Source organism: Petaurus breviceps, unplaced genomic scaffold, assembly GCF_028583685.1.
Source record: "Petaurus breviceps papuanus isolate PSGF00001 unplaced genomic scaffold, PetGlider_PUasm1.0 47, whole genome shotgun sequence".
Lineage (NCBI taxonomy): Eukaryota > Metazoa > Chordata > Mammalia > Diprotodontia > Petauridae > Petaurus > Petaurus breviceps.
Window position 1 is genome coordinate 12,991,131 of NW_027186349.1, and position 20,480 is coordinate 13,011,610.

The 20,480-nt window shown below is 33.6% G+C and overlaps 1 protein-coding gene across 1 annotated transcript in view; it reads left to right on the plus strand.

Annotated features, from left to right (window-relative positions):
- Nucleotides 1-20,480, plus strand: part of DNAH5 (dynein axonemal heavy chain 5) — a 436,545-nt gene that overhangs the window by 332,461 nt on the left and 83,604 nt on the right. Inside the window, exons 57-65 of the mRNA XM_069101431.1 lie at nt 383-497; nt 845-1,021; nt 4,548-4,751; nt 7,036-7,215; nt 10,496-10,633; nt 13,723-13,858; nt 14,787-15,103; nt 15,970-16,125; nt 18,023-18,205. Coding sequence (XP_068957532.1) covers nt 383-497; nt 845-1,021; nt 4,548-4,751; nt 7,036-7,215; nt 10,496-10,633; nt 13,723-13,858; nt 14,787-15,103; nt 15,970-16,125; nt 18,023-18,205 — 1,606 coding nt within the window. The remainder of the gene's footprint in view (nt 1-382; nt 498-844; nt 1,022-4,547; nt 4,752-7,035; nt 7,216-10,495; nt 10,634-13,722; nt 13,859-14,786; nt 15,104-15,969; nt 16,126-18,022; nt 18,206-20,480) is intronic.

A 20,480-nucleotide genomic window follows, 5' to 3' on the forward strand; every position in this document is an offset into this window, starting at 1 on the left:
CTATCTATCTATCTATCTATCTATCTATCTATCTATCTATCTATCTATCTATCTACACACATACATACACACATGCATATATGCTGCATATAACTATATATACTATAAACATATTTGAGTATATTGTATGTGTGTATATATGAATATATATGCATATGCACACATATATGTGTATATATGTACCTTATAATATGAAAGTCAAATTATATAAGGTAAAATACATTTGGTATATCATATGTATATATGCATGCATACATATACATATATGTATGTGTGTGTCTTGATAGGGAACTCAGCTCAATGGAAAGAGTAACTAACTGTAAAAGTGCTGCTATTTAACTACAAAAAAACTATTACTGTTTATTTGGATGTGTGATTACAGGATGAATACTGGATTGGAAAAACTGAAAGAAGCTTCTGAATCAGTTGCAGCCCTTAGCAAGGAGTTGGAAGTGAAAGAAAAAGAGCTACAGGTTGCCAATGATAAAGCTGATACAGTAAGTACATTGAGAAATACATATTAATTTAACTTTTTTTGCTCATTTGTCTATTTTCCAGGAATTTGTGATATAATTAGGTATTTATTATATCATATATCTTAATATACCTTATATATAAAGCCTCATATTATATATTTCATATCATCTTATTTAGCAACCAACAATTACAACATGGCAAATAATAGGTTTATTTTTTTTTTTCGTTTCAACGAGAATGATATTTTTAGGCATGAGACATTGAACAAGCAGATAGTTTTAACAAATGAGCAAAGAAGGTTAAAATAGTACCTTTGCAGATGTGTTGTTGGCTCTTTCTGTCATGCTTATCTGTTCTGCCTTGTTAGGTCCTGAAAGAAGTGACTGTGAAAGCTCAAGCTGCTGAGAAGGTCAAGGCAGAGGTCCAAAAGGTGAAGGACAAAGCCCAAGCTATTGTTGATAGCATTTCAGCAGACAAAGCAATTGCTGAAGAGAAGTTAGAAGCAGCAAAACCTGCCTTAGAAGAAGCAGAAGCAGCTTTACAGGTACATCTGCATGATTCATAGCATTGGGCGTAAATAATGAGACACAAAATAAATACCTGAGTATAAGAAGCACCTTGCTGGTTCTTACCAATACACTGTCTATTAACCAAGTATTCATTCTTAGAAACAGTTCCAAAGGGCATTATAACAGAAATCATGATTTCCATTCCCTCCTCACCAAAGAGAAATCTACTAATAATTTATGATTTTTTCTTTTCAAGTCATTTTAGGACCATGAGACTAATTTTTCATATTTGCAAAATAAAGGGCTTCCAACTCTAAAATGTTATAATTTGATTCACAAATATAATTAAACTAATGGTGAAGAAACTTTTTTATTTTCTATTCAGAGAAATTGAGTCATGAAAGACAAATCATTGGAAAGCTACATATAAGTAATGAAGCAACTTTTTCTTTGGAGTGGGGGAGAACAAATTTAGAGAGAAAAATACAAAAGCAAGTTTTCATATAGGAACAACTTTAATAACAAATACCAGGAAATAAAATTTTATTCAATAGATACAATAAAATAAATACAATTTTGCTCATATATAAATGACTCAGAGAAAATATCAATATTAATACTAAATTAGAAGAAAATGAAAATATAAAAGATATACGATACAGCTTCAGTCTGAGCTATGGGTGTTGAAAAATGGAAAACAGATAAAGGAATAGATATTAACTCAAACTATAACCATGTTCTACATAAATTTAACTGATATGAAGCAATCATACAAAGAGGGGGTCAAAGGAGCCTAGAAGTTTCTCTGCCTTTAGAACAACAATGATGATGACAACAACAACACTTATCTCCTTACCAAACATATAGACAAAAGGCAAACATGCATATATATGTATCTATGCATATATGTATTCATATATATACATATTAGCAACAAACAATATTGAAACTACATAACCTCATTTGTGAAATCTTAAAGAGGATAGGGACAGATTATGAACAATTCAGATCACTATAGAGTGAAAATCAGAGGAGAGAAAAATTTACCTATAGAAAGGTTGTTGTGAGATGAACTTTTATCACTACAAGGTTTTATCTTTAATTTCTGAAGATGAATGCAAAGCTGTTAGATCAACTCTATATGTTTAAGACAAAGGCATGTCTAGACAATGCTGAGAAATATCTGGGTGATTCAAATGGGCTATGATTCAACAGCATAATATAAAACACAAAAACTAATTCAACCTTAGGCCATAGTAAGAGATGTAAAGTGAACAGAATTAGAGATATAATTGTATCACAGTTCACATATTTGATTGGATCATATTGTGTTATGTTCATTTTTGGATGCAACATTATGGAAGGAACTTTTTCAACCTGGGGAATATTCAGAAGAGGGCAACCAGCATGATGCAGGAACTATATAAGTATCTATTAAAGGAACCTGTGATGTTTAACCTGAAGAAGAAAAATTGGTCATGTCAGCAGTTTTCATGCACTTGAAGGGCTATCATGTGTAATGGGGAATAGACTTGCTAGTATCTAATCCCAGAGGGCAGCAATGGGCAGAAATTTTGAAACGGCAAATTTATACTCAATATAAAGAAAAATTTTGTAGTATGACTTTGCCAAAATTGCATGGACTACTATGAGGATTAATGAAACTCCATGTCAGGTGACATCATCAAGCAAAACCTCCATGGCCTTTTGTTGACTATGTAGTTGAGGGGATGATTATTCAAGTATTGGACTAGATGACCTCTGTAGTTCTTTCTACTTAGAGATGCTTGATGCAAAAATCCATGGAGGTCTTATCATTCAAAGATAAAACTAGAAGATGAGGAAACAGACAAGAAAATGCAGAAGATCTGTCAAAATTTCTAGATGACTGTATTTGGAATCTAATATCCCAGTTTGCAATGAGTTACATGAGAAAGCAGGAATAACACTAAATAAATCAGATGGACAGAATAGCTGGACCAGACCAACTATGCACAGAGGAAATCCCTACTATAGATGAGATCATTTTAGTGTATTGGAGAATTTATTTTTAAGGACTTGGAAAGAGAAGACAGATTCTATAATTCAACTGAATTGTTTCCTGCTGGCCTCTTCCACCAGGAGCTAGCAAATGTCCCCAATTTTGGAATTAGGAAATATTTTTCCATCTTCATTTACACTCATGGTTTAAGTTTCTCCCATTGACTTTTCTACTCACAACCTTCTAAGGGATTGGAATCCAGTCTCTTAGGGCATGGGACTGATTCCCAATGTCTTACTTTACTGTATGCTTTTCTGTAACTTACATTGTCTCTTGTTCTGACTTCTGGATACTTCACAGTATAGCCGACTAATCTCCTGGTCTATGTGGAACTATGAATGGCGGTGGAGAAAGGAATAAAGTCTGGATGATCCAGATACAGAGATAGATCCTTCTGGTCACTATTATTACTTCTCTGCCCTGATCCATTATTTCTCTAATGTTTGTGCCAGTTAACTGCATCCTTGTCATTTTGGCCCTGACTCTTCAACATTTTTGTCCTTTCCCTTTATAACCCCTTGGTTAAGTGCATCATATCTATGCAAGAGAGATGGGGTATAGATATAACCCAATTATAATGCATATGTTTAATTTCTATAGTCAATGAATTCACTTATTATATAATACTTTAAGGTTTACAAAGCAATTTACAAATATCTCATTTTTTTCTCATATCTTGCAGCAAATCCTGGGAGGTATATATATATTTTATTATTCATCATTTTTCAGATGAGGAAACCAAAGCAGATAGATGATATGTGACATTTAAAGTCACACAGCTAGTAAGTGTCTGAGGCAGGATTTGAACTCAAATGTTCTTGATTCCAGGTTCAGTGCTCTAATCACTGTGCAACTTAGCTGTCTTTTTATTAATACAGTGAAGGGACTGTTGGTATTACCTCAAAATTTTATAGGGATCTGTTTGCTAATTTAATTTATAGTTGAAAATATCTACAGACAATGGAAAATAACTTTTCTTGGTAAATTTGTATGGTGCAACTTTCTTCATTGAAAAGTTGATTCCCACCTAAAACACTTCTAATCTGTCAGCCCTGTAGCAATATACTATTGTCATTCCATTGCGACAGTTCTGTGTTGTCTAAGAGAGATAGAGACATATTCTTGACCTACATAACTAATGAATAAAAATCATGACAGATACCTACAGTAGGTAGACTTTCTTTGTCTTTTGTATCCATGATTGCTTGAATGTGGAGAATTCTGCTGTTTTTGTTCAGATTACCTATTTCTTTATCTGAGGTGAAACTATCAATAAAGTTTTACAGGAAGCCTGTTTCCACCATTTATGGCTATGTGTCAATTTGGATTAAAACACTGGAACTTTCTGAAAAGTGTGTTTCTTTAGCTATGTATATGGACCTAGACCCCACAAAAGTAATTCTAACTTTTAAATATATGATTGCTTTTCATGGTTAAAATATCAGTAGTGAGAATTTTCAGTTTATTAACCAAGTTTTCTCCTACAGGGTCTGATTTTTAATGATCTGTTAATTTTCTAGACAATCAAGCCTTCAGATATTGCCACTGTCCGCACATTAGGCCGACCCCCTCACCTTATCATGCGCATCATGGACTGTGTGTTGCTACTATTTCAAAAGAAAGTCAATGCAGTGAAGATTGACCTGGAAAAAAGTTGTGTGATCCCTTCTTGGCAGGAGTCCTTAAAATTAATGACTGCAGGAAACTTTTTACAGAATTTACAGGTAGTTGTTTAGAAATGGGTTGATTAAATAAGTATTTGGGGTTTTTTTTTTCAGAGTAAGGAATTGGTCACATTTTCTGGGGAGTCACATGATGGTCTTCTTCATTAAGATTCAGGGGAACTGAAACACTGACATATTCAGTGTTCCTGTTCTGTTTGAAATCTATTTGTACTTATTTCTTTAATCTGCCAACATTGAAATGTATTGACTTTTTTCCCTTTCTCTCCATCAGGATACAGCAAATCATTTTAGTTTGATCTCTCACAGGAAGGGAAAATAATAGGAAAGATGAAAAATCTGCAATTAATAAAGATAACTTCAAGTCTTTAGGTTGGATGAAAATATATTATTTTAATTTTGGTTACTTTTTAGTTTTCATCCTCAATTATATTCTAATACTAGATAATTAGATTAGATGTTTTGTGTCTTATCTTTTATTTTTTTAACCTACAAGAGGAAAGCTAATTAAAAGCCTATACAAATAGATGACTGAATTCTGATATTTCCAAAATTGAGAGCTTTTCATGACATTTTTTTCTGCCAGAGATTCTGAAAGTAGAACAGTGTTTTTACTTTGAAACACACTTAAGCAACATTTTTGTTATTAGAAGATGTTTCATTATGTAGAATTTCCTTTATTTAGGTTGATTGAAAATAAGAGTTATCTAGGAAATATGAAAAAAAACCCTGATCATCCTTATTTCCTACCAAAATGCCAGCCAACTCTGGCTTTTCTTTTTCCATGACTCCTTGACAAACTCCCATTCTGTTGTGGATCCTGCCACTGATTTTCTGATAGAAGAATGTCCTAGAGGTACCTCTCTCCTCATCATGGCTCCAGTGCCTCCCATTAAGACTCCTTAATAGCACTACCTGTGCTTTCATCCTGCATCTTTCTGCCTGTTTTCAAAAACAGCTTGAAAATAAATATATGGGGTTCTGTTAGATGGTAGCCTGAAGTGGAAATAAACTTTGCCTTTCCAAATATAGCACCCCTCTCTTTTTTTTGAAGCAAGACACATTATTTACAAATGTTTCTACGTTGAAAATCTCCTGACCTGTTTTAAAATGAGTAAGAATCATTTACATATTATTCATTGATGACACTTTTAAAATAAAAAAATCGAACCCGTCCATTTCTATTACTACTTCCCAGTCCATCCCCCTCTGAACTTTCACCTTTGCCACTGAAGATTTTTAGTTTTATATTTGTGAGAATATCATGATTTTTTTTGGTTTATCCTTAGCCCTCAGTTCAAGTTATTTCACTTTTCCATTTCAGATGAACTAAAATGAAATTATGTTTGAATGTGTCTGTGTTCTTTCATTGCCTCATAGTGACATTGCTGCTAAACAATATGGGATAGTTTCTCCGGAAATAAATTTGTTATTATTATATATTTTCAACTCACCTAAAAGTTAATCTGGTGGTAGAATTCTGTACTTGGAGTCAGGATGATTTCAGTTCAATTTGTGCCTCAGACACTTATTATCTGTGTGACCTGACATAATACACTTAACCTTTCTGTGCCTCCATTTCCTTATCTGCAAAATAAAGAGTTTGGAGCCAGTGACTTCTAAGTTTCCTTCCAGATCTTATTCTATGACCCTTTGATCTACCGAATCATGGCATGAAATTTTTTTTTCTTTGAAATTCTGTGAACTGTATTAATATTTATAACCTGTCACAGTTCTACTGATAGACCCATTAAAATGAGTTCTCTGTTAGAATCTTCTACCAACTGAAGTCAAGGCACAATATTTTTTGAGACTTGATCTCTCTATTTTGCACTGAATGGAAATTAAGCAGCAACTCATGACCTTATCCACTTCTGATAGCATAGAAACTTTAATCTGTACCATTTCTGACCAGGACTGACTTACTCTTCCTTAGGTATACTGGTGGCTCTACATTCTTCGGGTTTACCATATTGTTGCCAAACTTAGAGCAGAAAACTAACTGGCTTTGATCCCTGCAGTGTTTTAGAACAGCTGAGCCTAAGAGATCTATCTCTGATTGCAGAGATGATAGGCATGTGTCACCATACTCAGCAAGGTGCACTCTTAATAATTTTTGGTTCTGGCTCCATAATCTCATCACCATTTTTAGTTGTCATAGCTAATACTTTTGAGAAATTTTCAAGGTAGTAGATCACCCAGTGTCATGAAAAAAAGCATTCAATAATTTTGAATTGAATCAAATGATAAATGCCAACACAATAATTTCCAGAAAAAGGAATATTGTAAATTTCTTTCAAGTTTGTTTCACCTTTTTATTCCCTAGCAATTCCCTAAAGACACAATCAATGAAGAAGTGGTGGAGTTATTGGTTCCTTACTTTGAAATGTCTGACTATAATATTGAAACTGCAAAAAGGGTGTGTGGCAATGTGGCTGGGCTCTGCTCATGGACCAAAGCCATGATCTCTTTTTTTTCTACAAATAAAGAGGTGCTGCCCTTGAAGGTAAGTCTCTTTTGTAGAATTGTTGGAAACATTCATGGAAAAAAAACATCTCAAGTTTAATTTCCTCCAATTGTAATAGGCAGATAAATTAGAAATTGATCATGTGCCTGCATGTATATGAAGGGAAAGCCTGGGGCAGAAAGGGAGAAGACAGAGAGTTTAGTTTACTTCTTAGCCTGCAGTTGTCATTTGGAGACCTGTAAGCCTTTAAACAATAACTCTAAGCATGATAATTAATTCTGCTGTGGGTTATTGGTTGCTTTTTAAAACTGTCGTGTCCATAGAATCCAATTCTAAACAAAACTGTATACCACAGTATCCATAAAGTATTTTGCAAAAGGTCATTGTCTTAGCCTGTGTTAAGATCAGTGTTAGGTTATGCTATGAGATAGCCTAACTGGAAAACTCCAAGAGACCAGTATGCTTCAAGAGAGATGGTCACTGTGATCTTGAAAACAGACCCTCCCATATCTGATCAAAGAAGCAGAGCCAGAATACCAAGACAAGAGCTCCACTATACCTTAAATAGAAAAGGAGGTAATAGGAAAAAGAAAATCAGTCACAATGAGAAGGACTCTGAAAGACATTATGCCTAGTAGAGACCATAATGCCTTCTATAGAGATAACAGCAGCAATGGTGATGAAAAGTAACCTAGTCTTTAGTGCTTTAAAGTTTTCCCTGAATGATTTGCCTTATCTTTACCTAACTCCAAGCTCCCAAGGCTTAGCTATGCCCTTGTATCCTTCATGAGGGCTTATCTTTATTATCCCAGTTGTTAGCACATCTCCCTCACAAACAACTTTTTATTTATTTTGGGTATATCATGTTACTTATTTGTATAAATATGTCTGTTGACTAGAATGAAAATTTCCCCAAGGCAAGGGCCCTTTCCCTTTCATCTTTGAATCCCCTCCACAGGGGCTTGACAAACAGTAAGTCCTTAATAGATGCTTGATGATTACTTGGTTACCACTTCCATGTGTCTCTGCAATTGAGAATATTAAACAAGGCTTTACCCTCTTTTAAAAGAGATGGCAGGCACCAGAAAATAAATGAGGGGGGAATATTTGGGCAAGAGGATCTTCCTTCATACCTAAAAATTGTACCATGTAAATCATCACTTATTATTTCAACACATAAGGCAAATCATTCTCCAACTATCAACCCCCCCCCCCAAACCACCAAACTTAAGTTAAATTCATAAATAACGTAATCAAAACACACCATCATAGAAGAATCTCTCTCTATATATAGCATGTTTTTAAATACATTTAAAAACACACATATAGTAGGAGAAAAGTTCTGTGTCCTTTTACTTTCTAATTAATTACAGAATATGCATTGTCTTTGTATCATTATGGGAATGCAATTTCTACCTATGTATACATTTAAATACAAATTCAATGCAACATAAAATATGGACAAGAATTTACTATAAGTGAATTTTATCTGTCTTTAATAAACACTAAGAATGCCTGCTAAGAGAAAGCATTAAGGACAATATTGTATATAGTGCAACTACAGCCTCTAAACAACAAAGCTATCCTTTCTTCATTTAGATGAGACTAGCTTAGAACTCTCAGGAATTAATATTTTCCTGGATAAAATATGAGAAAGTATTCAAAATACAAGGAGATTTTTCACTCTACAATAGTTTTGTTTTATATTAGTGGTTTACCACTGTAAGCTGCCTGGCATAAATAGCCTAACTTCACATACTTATCTAAGCTGCTGGAGTAGTTAGGAGCTTAAGAATGACAGGATCCAAAATGTTCCATTAGATGGTTTCTTTCTTTTAAAAAAAAAGTATGTGTGCATGCACACATCTAAAACATGCATATAAGCATAAATGTGTATCAGTATACAGATGTACACATGAATGTTTCCTATACACATATGTACATAATACACATATACATACACACACATAATCATATACTTTTTGCCTTTGCTTAGTTCAAACTCATCATCTGGCTATGATTTCATCTTTAAAGATATGGCAATTGGGGTTAAGTGACTTGCCCAAAGTCATACAGCTAGTAAATGTGTCAAGTCTCTGAGGCTGCATATGAACTCAGGTCCTCCTGACTCCAGGGCTGGTACTGTATTCACTCTGCCACCTAGCCTGCCCCTAAAGTTCCTTTTTTCAAATGAATTCAAGACTTGAAATTTTAAGATTGTTTTCTTTTAATTTTCTCTAACATGTCAGAAGAGAATAGAGCTCTGAGGAAGTGCTAATAGCCTCCCAGCCCCTAAAATAGCTACTTTCAAGAAGGAAAGCAACATGAACTGATAAAAGATTTAAAAATAAAAATTATGTTTGAAAATAGTTTCCAAACTTATGGAATGATTTTTTCACTGGCTAACAAGAATACGTTCCTTGATTTTTAATCATGCTCTGCTTTATTAGTCATATTCTTTGAAATTGTTCAGCCAATTCAAAAGAGCATTTATTAAGCACCTCTGTGTGCCTAGTACTGGGATAGATTTTGGAAATACAAAGACAGAAATAAAACAGTCCCTGTCCTCAGTAAGCTTCCTGCTAGATATAGGTAACAAAGAAACAAGAGGAAATACAAAGTAGTTTTATGCTTGGGGTCAGGGGAGTACTAACAAATTGGGAAGGCAGTATCTGTAAAGGCTGCCATATAGAAAATAAGAACTGAGCTGAGCTATGAAGAGAGCTAGGGATTCTGGGAGTCAGTGATGAAGCAGGGGAACAGTCTAAGTAAAGGGCACAGCCTAGGCATAAGAATAGGGTTAGGAGATAGTTATTATGTAAACATAATAGCAAGCAAAGGAGCCCACTTAGCTACAGTGTTGAAGACCCGGTCTGCATAAATAGGCAAAAGCCCAATTATGAACAGATGCCTAGAGCTGTCATCCTGGGAGGATTGTAAGTCTTTATGTCATTACTGATACTACACATCAGCCAGCATCAAAACAGTAGCCTGAAAACAAAGCAAAGCAAAGCAAAACAAAAACCTAGTTACCTATAAAGATCATTCTTGTTATGTCAGACTCATCAGACTGTTCTACATTTCATTCTCCCTAAAATAGTTTCCAATTGAAATATTCTATCCCTTAAAATGTGTTTCCCTTAGATAGAATTATTTTATTATTGGATATATCTTAGAATTGAACTCACCTCTAAATCAACACCAAATGATTCTGTGAGCAGTAGAAGAAGTATATGTCTGTATGGCATTCAGGTTGCAATCAGATTTTCTAGTATTCAAGCATCCCTGTCAACAAGTTCATGCTGTATCTGCTCCCCAGGCTAATTTGGTCGTGCAGGAGAACCGCTATGTCACTGCTATGCAAGATCTGCAGAAAGCTCAGGCTGAACTTGATGACAAACAAGCCGAACTGGATGTTGTACAGGAAGAGTATGAAAAGGCCATGACAGAAAAACAGGTAATTACCCCGAGGTGGAGGGAGCTTGTCACACAGTTACAGGGTCATATTAAATAGTTTGTGCCCTTTTTGATTTCACTGAAGATGAGGCCTAAGGCATGATTCACTTAGATGAATGCATAGGATAAGAGATTTCATTCTGAGTCAACAAAGACTGAATTTTCAGTGTATTTAATATAACTGTAACTCTAATAATTATATGAATTAATTCCAGGTACAGAGAAAACAATGTTCAACTTTACAAATCATTTTGTTCATTTTTTTTTTAATGGTAAGAGTCAAAGAAATGGGGGAGAGAACTTTCCTTTTAAGAACTATCTGGCAGATGTTAGGGCAAACAGAATTACTCTAGTAATTTCTAGTTTAAATTTACCAGTTAAAGCATAACAGAAGCAGAGAGGTAGGAGATAGATTGTCATATAAAAGGAATAGCAAATAGGACAATTTGGTTAGAATGTTGAGAAGATAAAAATGAGTAATAATGCACAATGAAGCCTACCTTTAGCATGCAAATAACCAACTTTTAAAAATTTCAAACTAGAAAATCATTCAGAAACATTAACATTTCCATATATAAATGACAGGAAAATTATATATGAAACTGTGAATCTGTTATATATGTAGCTTGACACACACATTTATGCATGCATGTAATGTACGTATATAGTATGCTGATCTGTCTCCTTTTGAACTTCCTTCTTATCACTTGTGTTTTTTAGATGTTTCAATGAACAATTTAAATGTTTCAATAAACACTTAAATAATTCAAATATTTAATGTTTTCATTTTGGTTTTTAAAGTGAATTTTACATCAAAGTTAAGTTTCAAAGGAGATCAGGGTTAGTAATTTTGAGGTATTATTACCAGAATAATTTTTTCTTGATTGAAAAGTATCTTTTTTATGGACTTTTTAACTACTTCTTAGAAAGATGTCTCAGTTTTCATTAATCTTAAAAATCTTCATATGACACTACCATTTCATCAAGGCAGCATCTTGTAGCTCTCCTCCTTTTATCCCCAAATTCCTAGGGAAAAAAAGCTATCTGCCATCATTGCCTCTAATTATTACATCTCACCTTTCCAAAACTTACCTCTCAATGTCTTGTAATGGAGCTAAAATAAACAACTCTGCCTTGTGATTTAAACTGATAGTCATTTTTGGACAAGTTACTTAGCCTGTACTATATTATCTGTAATATAAGGGGGTTGGACTAGTTGACCTCTAAGGCCGCTTCTGACTCTAAATCCATGATCCTCATATGCAGTGTGGATTTTGAAACTGTTGACAATCTTTCCATGCATGGTCTCTCCTTCTTCAGCTTTTGGATCATTCATAAAACCAAATGAGGACTATGGATAGCTCTTAGTGAAGTCTTTTAATTTGCCATATCATAATCATTAGGTTCTGGCATTATTCATGAAATACAAACAAAACAAAACAAAACAACCCTCATGTCTGTCGTTCTTCTGTCCCCTGGACCTCCCAATTCTATACAGTCTGGGAAAGAGGAGAGGGAAGAGGGCACAGATATCTGGACTGGGACAGAGTGTGGGTCCCAATAATACTAGCTTTACTTCTAGTACCATCCTACATTTTCCTTATTTTGTCATTTCTCTGAACAGTCAGATTCACTCCCAACTTAACAACAGGTATACCCTCCTTTTAACAGTTTCTTTCTCATGTTTTATATATGTCTCCTCTGACACTGCCATCCCCCTGGTACAGGTCTTGATCACCTCACGGCTGGATAACTACAATAGTCTGTTAGCTTGTCTCCATGCCATAACTCTTTCTCCACTCTTGTAGATTCTCCACTCACTCAGTTGAAAAGTGATCTTCCTAAAATCCAGGTCTGACCATGTGATCTTCTGTATTTCTCCTGATAAACTCCAATGGTGCTCTATCACTCCCAGGATAAAATGTGAAATCCTATTTTGCTTTTAAAGCCCTTCATAACTTGACCCCTTCATACTTTTCCAGTCTTCTTATACCACTCTCATCATGTATTCTGTGATCCAGTGACACTGGCCTTGTTCCTCACACTAGATATTTCATCTCTTAACTCTGGTCATTTTCACAGATTAACTTCCATTCTTGGAATTCTCCTCTTGCTTACCTCTATCTCCTGGTTCTCCAGCTTCTTTCAAGTCACAGCTAAAATCCAGGAATGCAGGAAAATTTTCCCCAATCCCTTTTAATTCTAGCACCTTCTATGCATTAATTATCTCCAATTTATCCTACAACTGTAACTGCCTGTTTTTCTGTCTGTCTATTTTTCTGTCTGTCTGTCTTAAATTTATGTATTTGCGCATTTTTCATATTGTCTCCATGATTGATTGTGAGCCCCTTGAGAGCAGGAACTGTCCTTCTTTATATTTCCAGATGCACAATGTAGCATAGTAAGTACTTAATAAAATTTTTAACCTTATTATACTGAAAACTATTTACAATGTAAAAATAAAGAAATTTGCCAATAACAATGACTATTTTTCGTAATTCCTTTTGAAATATTTCCCCATCCTTAATGTGATAGCGATTTTTATTATTCAATTTCATTTCTTTTTCATTGCTTTCATGAGTATTTTGTTTCTTTTATATATCATTTTATCGATAATTTGTATTTCTTTAAATTTGTTAACAGCCTTAAGATATGACACAGACACAGACACACATACAGAACAGTACATTTTCTAACATATGTTTGCAGTGTTTTTAAACTGAGATTTTAAAGTACTTATGTGAATGTTTTAACCAAAGTTATATTTTTGGCATGGAAAATGTGATTAGATGATGAATTATATTTCTGCTATATTTATTCATTCAGGGGTCTTCTAGGAAGTCATACCCCAAGACACCATCATCCACATGCTATCAGCTAAAAGTGTTATAGGTATAGAGCTTAGGAAGAATGAATACAACATGAGAGGCCAGACTTCATGGCCTCAAGCTTTTTTAAGTGAAAGCAAATAGGAGAGATATTCCATTTTATTCTTCCTATGTAATAACCTGGTTAATAGCCTCTGGCTTAGAAATATATAACAATGATGCTTTAAAATTATACTTTCCTCTTAATTTTGACCTTTTGTAGATGCTGCTTGAAGATGCAGAACGTTGCAGACATAAAATGCAGACAGCTTCCACATTGATAAGTGGACTGGCAGGTGAAAAAGAACGATGGACACAGCAGAGTAAGGAGTTTGCTGCACAAACCAAAAGACTTGTTGGTCAGTATAATTTTATAGATGACTTTTTATAAGCTAAATTTGTAAATTAATAGCTTTATAAGCTAATGGTAATAAGTTTTCTCCTATTACTGGAGCTCTTCAAGGAGAAGCTAAATCACCATGGTACAATATCTTCTAGACAGGAATATTTTAGGTGGTCCTTGAAGTAGATGAACTTTGAGGTCCCTTATCAATAGTTAATCCTATAATTCTATCTTGATATATTGTAACACATTGTAGAACAATACTAATTTTGTTGTGGTAAAGTCTGGGTTAAAATACAAATTTTACTGACCTTGGGCAAATAACTTTTCCTTTCTGGGACTTAGTTCCCTGTCCTATAAATTAAGGAAACTGGAGTAGGTGATCTCTAATGTTATTCCTTGAAACTCTAAAATCATGTGATCTCATAGATATGAAGTATGACAGTGATTGCTAAACTGGGCATTTAACCTTAATAGAGATTCAGTGTTGGATCTTCCATTTTTTTTCCTGTAATCTTATGATTTTAGTGTGATGCATGCTAGTCTGATATTTCCTCAGGCATGTTGGAGCAAACATTTCCACCATTGATTAACAGGTTAATTAAGTAGTGTATAGACACATTAATTAAAATTATTTACATTTCTATTCTTGTCTTCTAAATTAAACTATTGCTCCATCCAACTCTTGAATAATTATGCAATTTAAGAAAAACATTCAATAAGTTAGACTTTGCACTAAGGATTGTGGGATGCCACCTGACTTAACATTGACCCCAATAATTTATTTTTTACACATTCTCATTGAGTTATCCTTAATCCTTTGATTTGTGACATTTGCATGAGAAGAATGGATAATTCCAATCTCTTTGGCTTAAAATTTTGTGATTTAATGCACGGTGATAAGGTGACAAAATGTTTTTGTTTTTCTCTATGATCTGTTTTAGGGGATGTATTGCTGGCTACAGCTTTCCTATCTTATTCTGGTCCATTTAACCAAGAATTCCGCAATCTGTTGTTAAATGATTGGCAAAGGGAAATGAAAAACCGGAAAATTCCATTTGGCAGCAGTCTAAACCTCAATGAGATGTTGATTGATGCTCCAACCATTAGTGAGTGGAACCTCCAAGGGCTGCCAAATGATGACCTATCCATACAGAATGGAATTATTGTCACAAAAGCATCTCGTTATCCTTTGTTAATTGATCCACAGACGCAAGGCAAGATTTGGATTAAAAATAAAGAAAGCAAAAATGAACTCCAGGTAATTTGTGCATACACACAGTTATGCTACCAGATATTTTATTTTGCTGCCAAAAATTTATCCTGAACCACAGAACAGAATGATTTAAAATTTTTAGAGATATTGGATCTATCTCATTAGAAAAATGTAACAGATGGATTTCTTAAGGATTAGTGTATAAAACTTGGAAATTCATGTATTTTTGTATTCTTCTGGTTGGTCTGTGTTTGTACCAATTTTAATAGAGAGCTAGCAGTGTGAATTGGGAACTGTGGCTCTTCTTGATAATTGGAATATGGCATATCTCATTATAGTAACTGCTTAGTACTTAGGATCATACACACAAAGGAAAAAAAACAAAAATACATATGATCATTTCTAATTTTTTTAAAAAAAGAAGTGATTGCAATGGGCAAAAGTGGTGCCATAAGAGAAGGAATGACAATGGTTGTCTGATAAGTGGAAATGGGATAATAATCATGGAAACAACTGGGAAGACAGAGAGTTTGATCTTACCAGGTCAATATTGCATATAATATTTTGAAATTAAATCCCTACTTCTTTAATAATTGACAAGAATTCTCATACTGACCCAAATATTGTCCAACCTTGATATAATCTATATCTCCTAAAATAAGATCATGAAGGAAAAAAAAGAGAGAGGCTTAAAGAAAAATAATCGTAGTGATAAACTACACTCACATTTTAACAAAGCAGATTTTGGCAAAAATATATGAGCTATACTTATATCAGCTTAGTAACATAATAATCTATTAGAGGTCTATAATTGTATCTTTGTGTGATTTCAGAAACTGATGTGATCGTGACTTATTTAGTTGCATTGTACTAAAAAATTATAAAGAACCATATGGTATTTACATTTCCAGATCACATCTCTGAATCACAAGTACTTCCGAAATCATCTGGAGGATAGCCTTTCTCTTGGGAGGCCACTGCTGATTGAAGATATTGGGGAGGAGCTGGACCCAGCACTTGATAATGTTTTAGAAAGAAATTTTATTAAAACTGGTTCAACATTTAAGGTGGGCTATACCAAATGTTAACAATATAAATGAACATTAAAATAGATTTATATACATGCAACCACACACATAAATATTTGTGTATAAACACACACATACATGTACATATATATGTATACCATGTATGTATACACATACATATACATATGAACACACAATGTATCTGGCATATAATTATACCATAATTTTTAAACTTCTTAACATAAATGTTTTTCCCTTTTCTAGCATTGGTGAGCTGTGATTAAAAAAAGATAATAATCAATATAATATATAATAAAATAACAATATAACAATCTCTTAACATTTTTGCATTATTCTAAGTACTTGTGCTACTGATTTTGTTGCCTAATCAAATTATTTCTTTTCTATTATGAACAAGAAGCCTTGGGGGGTGTGGAGCAAATCATTTTAACTCTCTAGGCCTTACTTTGCTTTTATGTAAAGTTAGAGGTTGGACTGTGATCATTAATCTATTTTCTGTGGCTATATGGTTTGAAGGCTTGTTGGCTCGTGTGGAAAAGAAAAAGTTTGTGGTGTTACTCTTCTCTACATGTCCAAATAATTTTCGGTCACTCCAAAAAAAGTTTATGGTATTTTAAATCCATGTACTATTATGTAAAATATACATGTCACAAATACGAAGTACTACCTTACAGTGTTTGTGTATTTAAGTGTGTATACATATATAGTATAATACATGAACATATTACAATAGTACATGAAAAGGCAACATTAACAACAATAATAATCTTAATAATGATAGTTTATTATAATGGGAATATATGTATAAGGCTGCATATAAAATTAAAATAAAACAAATAGAATATAAGTTATTGGGAACTATTTCTAAATGCACAAGTAACTACTTTCCCTATTTTTCCTACAACTTTGTAACTTATCCTAGTCAAAATTTGAACGGTTCCATTAATTTTTGTGTATATTATATGCAATTTCTATTTATATCTATATTTAATTTATATCTATATATTTATGTATGTATAAATATATATTTAATTTATATCAATTTATATGTATAAATATCTATTTATATCTCTGAACATTATATCTTAATGATAGAACTATCATCATCTTTGGGTTTTATAGCTTGTATCTTTTCCCTATGGATCACTACATATGAAATATTAAGTAGGGAAGGTGCTGCCTATGGATTCAGCTTTCCTAATTTGTCTGCATTGATATCTTCCTCAGACCTAGGCAAAGTTGTTGGCTTTCTATATGTAGTATTTCTTCACTAGAAACTTTACTCTTGGAACTATTGTTTGACTTAGACAGCAGAGTTATAACTGGTATGCTTTCTCTTCTCAAAATTCTCAATGATTATCCATCATTATTTCCTCTTACTAATCAAGTAATCCACCTAATAACCATTTGGGCAATAGATGGATGGTTTCTATGTATTATTTTTATTGAGAACTCCCATTATTTACTCATGTTATTCTATACATAGTAAAGTTGCTTAGTTATTCGATAACTTGATAAAGATTAGATCTCTGCTAACTTATGGATACTTTTGGAGCTGTGGCACATGTATGTACATTCAATAGTTAAATAAAATAACTGTGTGTGTTTATATCATTGACAGTAAGGACCTATGATTTCATTTTCATGCTCCTGTATGGAAACTCTTTTTGCTAATACAGATTAGCAGTTTGTCTATAACTTACTGTCTGTGGACACTAAAAGCCACATGACCTGACCATGGTCATTCAGCTAGGATGAGTCAGAGGCACTATTTGAATGCAGGTGTCCCTGATTCCAAGTCTAGCACTCTTTCCATTATACCTCTCCAATCAGTTATTGTATCTCATGCATTTCCTTTAAAATAACTTAAAACTTATCTATGTTTTACTTTTCTTTTGAACCTGGCTCTCATAAGGTAAAAGTTGGTGACAAAGAAGTGGATGTAATGGATGGTTTTAGACTATATATCACCACAAAACAGCCTAATCCAGCCTATACACCTGAAATCAGTGCTCGAACTTCCATCATTGACTTTACTGTCACCATGAAAGGCTTGGAAGATCAGTTACTTGGAAGAGTTATTCTCACAGAGAAACAAGTAGGTGGAAAAAATGTCTCCTCACATTCCTCTCTGAGAATCTTGCAGAGATAAAGAAAGCATTCTACAATTTAGAGTAAACTTTATTTTTTTAATTTCATCTTACTTAAATACTTATGTGTTATTCCCTGTGTAGTTTCTAAAGTCATTCAGTTTACCTTACTAAAGATTTTCAAGTTTTCTATATCTCTCTCTCACACACACATATATAAATGAAACAAGACCATTTAAAATGTGTCATCATAATTACTATAGTCTTCTGTATTTTTTTTCTTTCCAAAGATTTTGCTCTGTTGTAACTTTTCTCTAATTTACTTTTATAGTCATAAAATCTGTGACTAGGTTCCCCTTACATTTTTCTTGTGAAAATGTTTTGCTAAATGTTAACTGATTATCAGAATTTCTCTTTTATTCAGATGGTAAATGGTCTCATATTTTCATTTTTATTAGTTAATTAATTTATTTTTTGTTTCCAACATTCACTTCCATAAGTTTTAAATTTTCTCCCCCTTATTCCCTCCTCCCTCCTCAAAATGGCATGCAATCTGACATAGGCTGTACACATACATTCTTATTAATCATATTGCAAAGAAGAATTATAACAAATGGGAGAAACCATGAACAAGGGAACAAAACACAACAATAAAGAAAATAGCCTGCTTCATTCTGCATTCAGACCCCATAGTTCTTTCTTTGGGTGTGGATGGCATTTTCTATCATGAGTCCTTTGGAATTGTTTTAGGTCCTTGCATTACTGAAAAGAGTGAAACCTATCAAAATCAATAGTCACACTCTGAGGCTGTTACTGTGTACAATGTTATCCTGGTTCTTCACACTTTAATCAGTATCAGTTCATATGAGTATTTCCAGGTTTTTCTGAAATCCATCTGTTCATCATTTCTTACAGCATGATGGTATTCCATTGCATTCATATACCATAGCTTGTTTAGCCATTCCCCATTTGATGAACATCCCCTCAATTTCTAGTTCTTGGTTGCCACAAAAAGAGCTTCTTTAAAAATTTTTGTACATGTGGGTCCTTTTCCCATTTTTATGAACTCTTTGGGATACAGTCCTAGAAGTGGTATTGCTGGGTCAAAGGGTATGCACATTTTTATAGCCATTTGGGCATAGTTTCAAATTGCTCTCCGGAATGTTTGGATCTGCTCACAGCTCCAGCAACAATGAATTGGTGTTCCAATTTTCCCACATCTTCTCCAACATTTATAGTTTTCCTGTTTTGTCATGTTAGCCAACCTGAGAGGTGTGATGGAGTTGTTTAGATTTGTATCTTTGTAGTCGATAATGATTTAGAGCTTTCTGTTCATATCCTTTGACCATTTATCAATTGGGGAATTACTCGTATTCTTGTAAATTTGACTCAGTTCTCTATTTATTTTTAGAAATGAGGTCTTTATTAGAGATAGTAGTTGCAAAAATTCTTTCCCAGTTTTCTGCTTCCCTCCTAATCTTCGGTGCATTTTCTTTATTTGTGCAAAAACTTGTCAACTTAATGTAATAAAAATTCTTCATTTTGCATATTATAGTGTTCTCTATCTCTTGTTTGGTCATAAATTCCTCCATTCTCCACATATCTTACAGGTAAACTATTCCTTGCTACCCTAATTTGTTTATAGTATCAGCCTTTATATCGAAATCACGTACACATTTGGACTTTATTTTGGTATACAGTGTCAGTTGCTGGTCGATGCTCAGTTTCTGCCATATTATTTTCCAGTTTTCCCAGCAGCTTTTGTCAAATAGTGAATTCTTATCCCAGACAATGGGATATCACTCAAAAATATTGAGTTATATTTAGGTATCAGTGCCATATTTGTATCATAAAAATAATTTGGCAGGACTCCATCATTCTGGGCAATTTATATTATGCACAAAAAGCATTTGATAAAATACAACACCCATTCCTATTAAAAATATTAGAGATCATAGGAATAAATAGAGTCTTCCTCAGAATGAAAGGTGGTATCTCTCTAAAACCATCAATAACCTGACATGCTAGGTTAACAGTAAAACTGAACTAATTTTCCTTCCTTTCTCTCCACAAACCTTTTTCATACCCAAATTTCTCCATGTTGATAGCATACACTATCCTCCTAGAACTCAAGTCCTAGAGTTTGGAGTCGCATTTAACTCTTGTCTGTACCTCACTTCCCCCATCAAATGACTTAGCAAATGCTGTTAATTCTATTTTGCTTATGTCTTGGACATTAATTCTCTTCATTCTATGGAAAATGTTATCTAATTTAGTACCTTG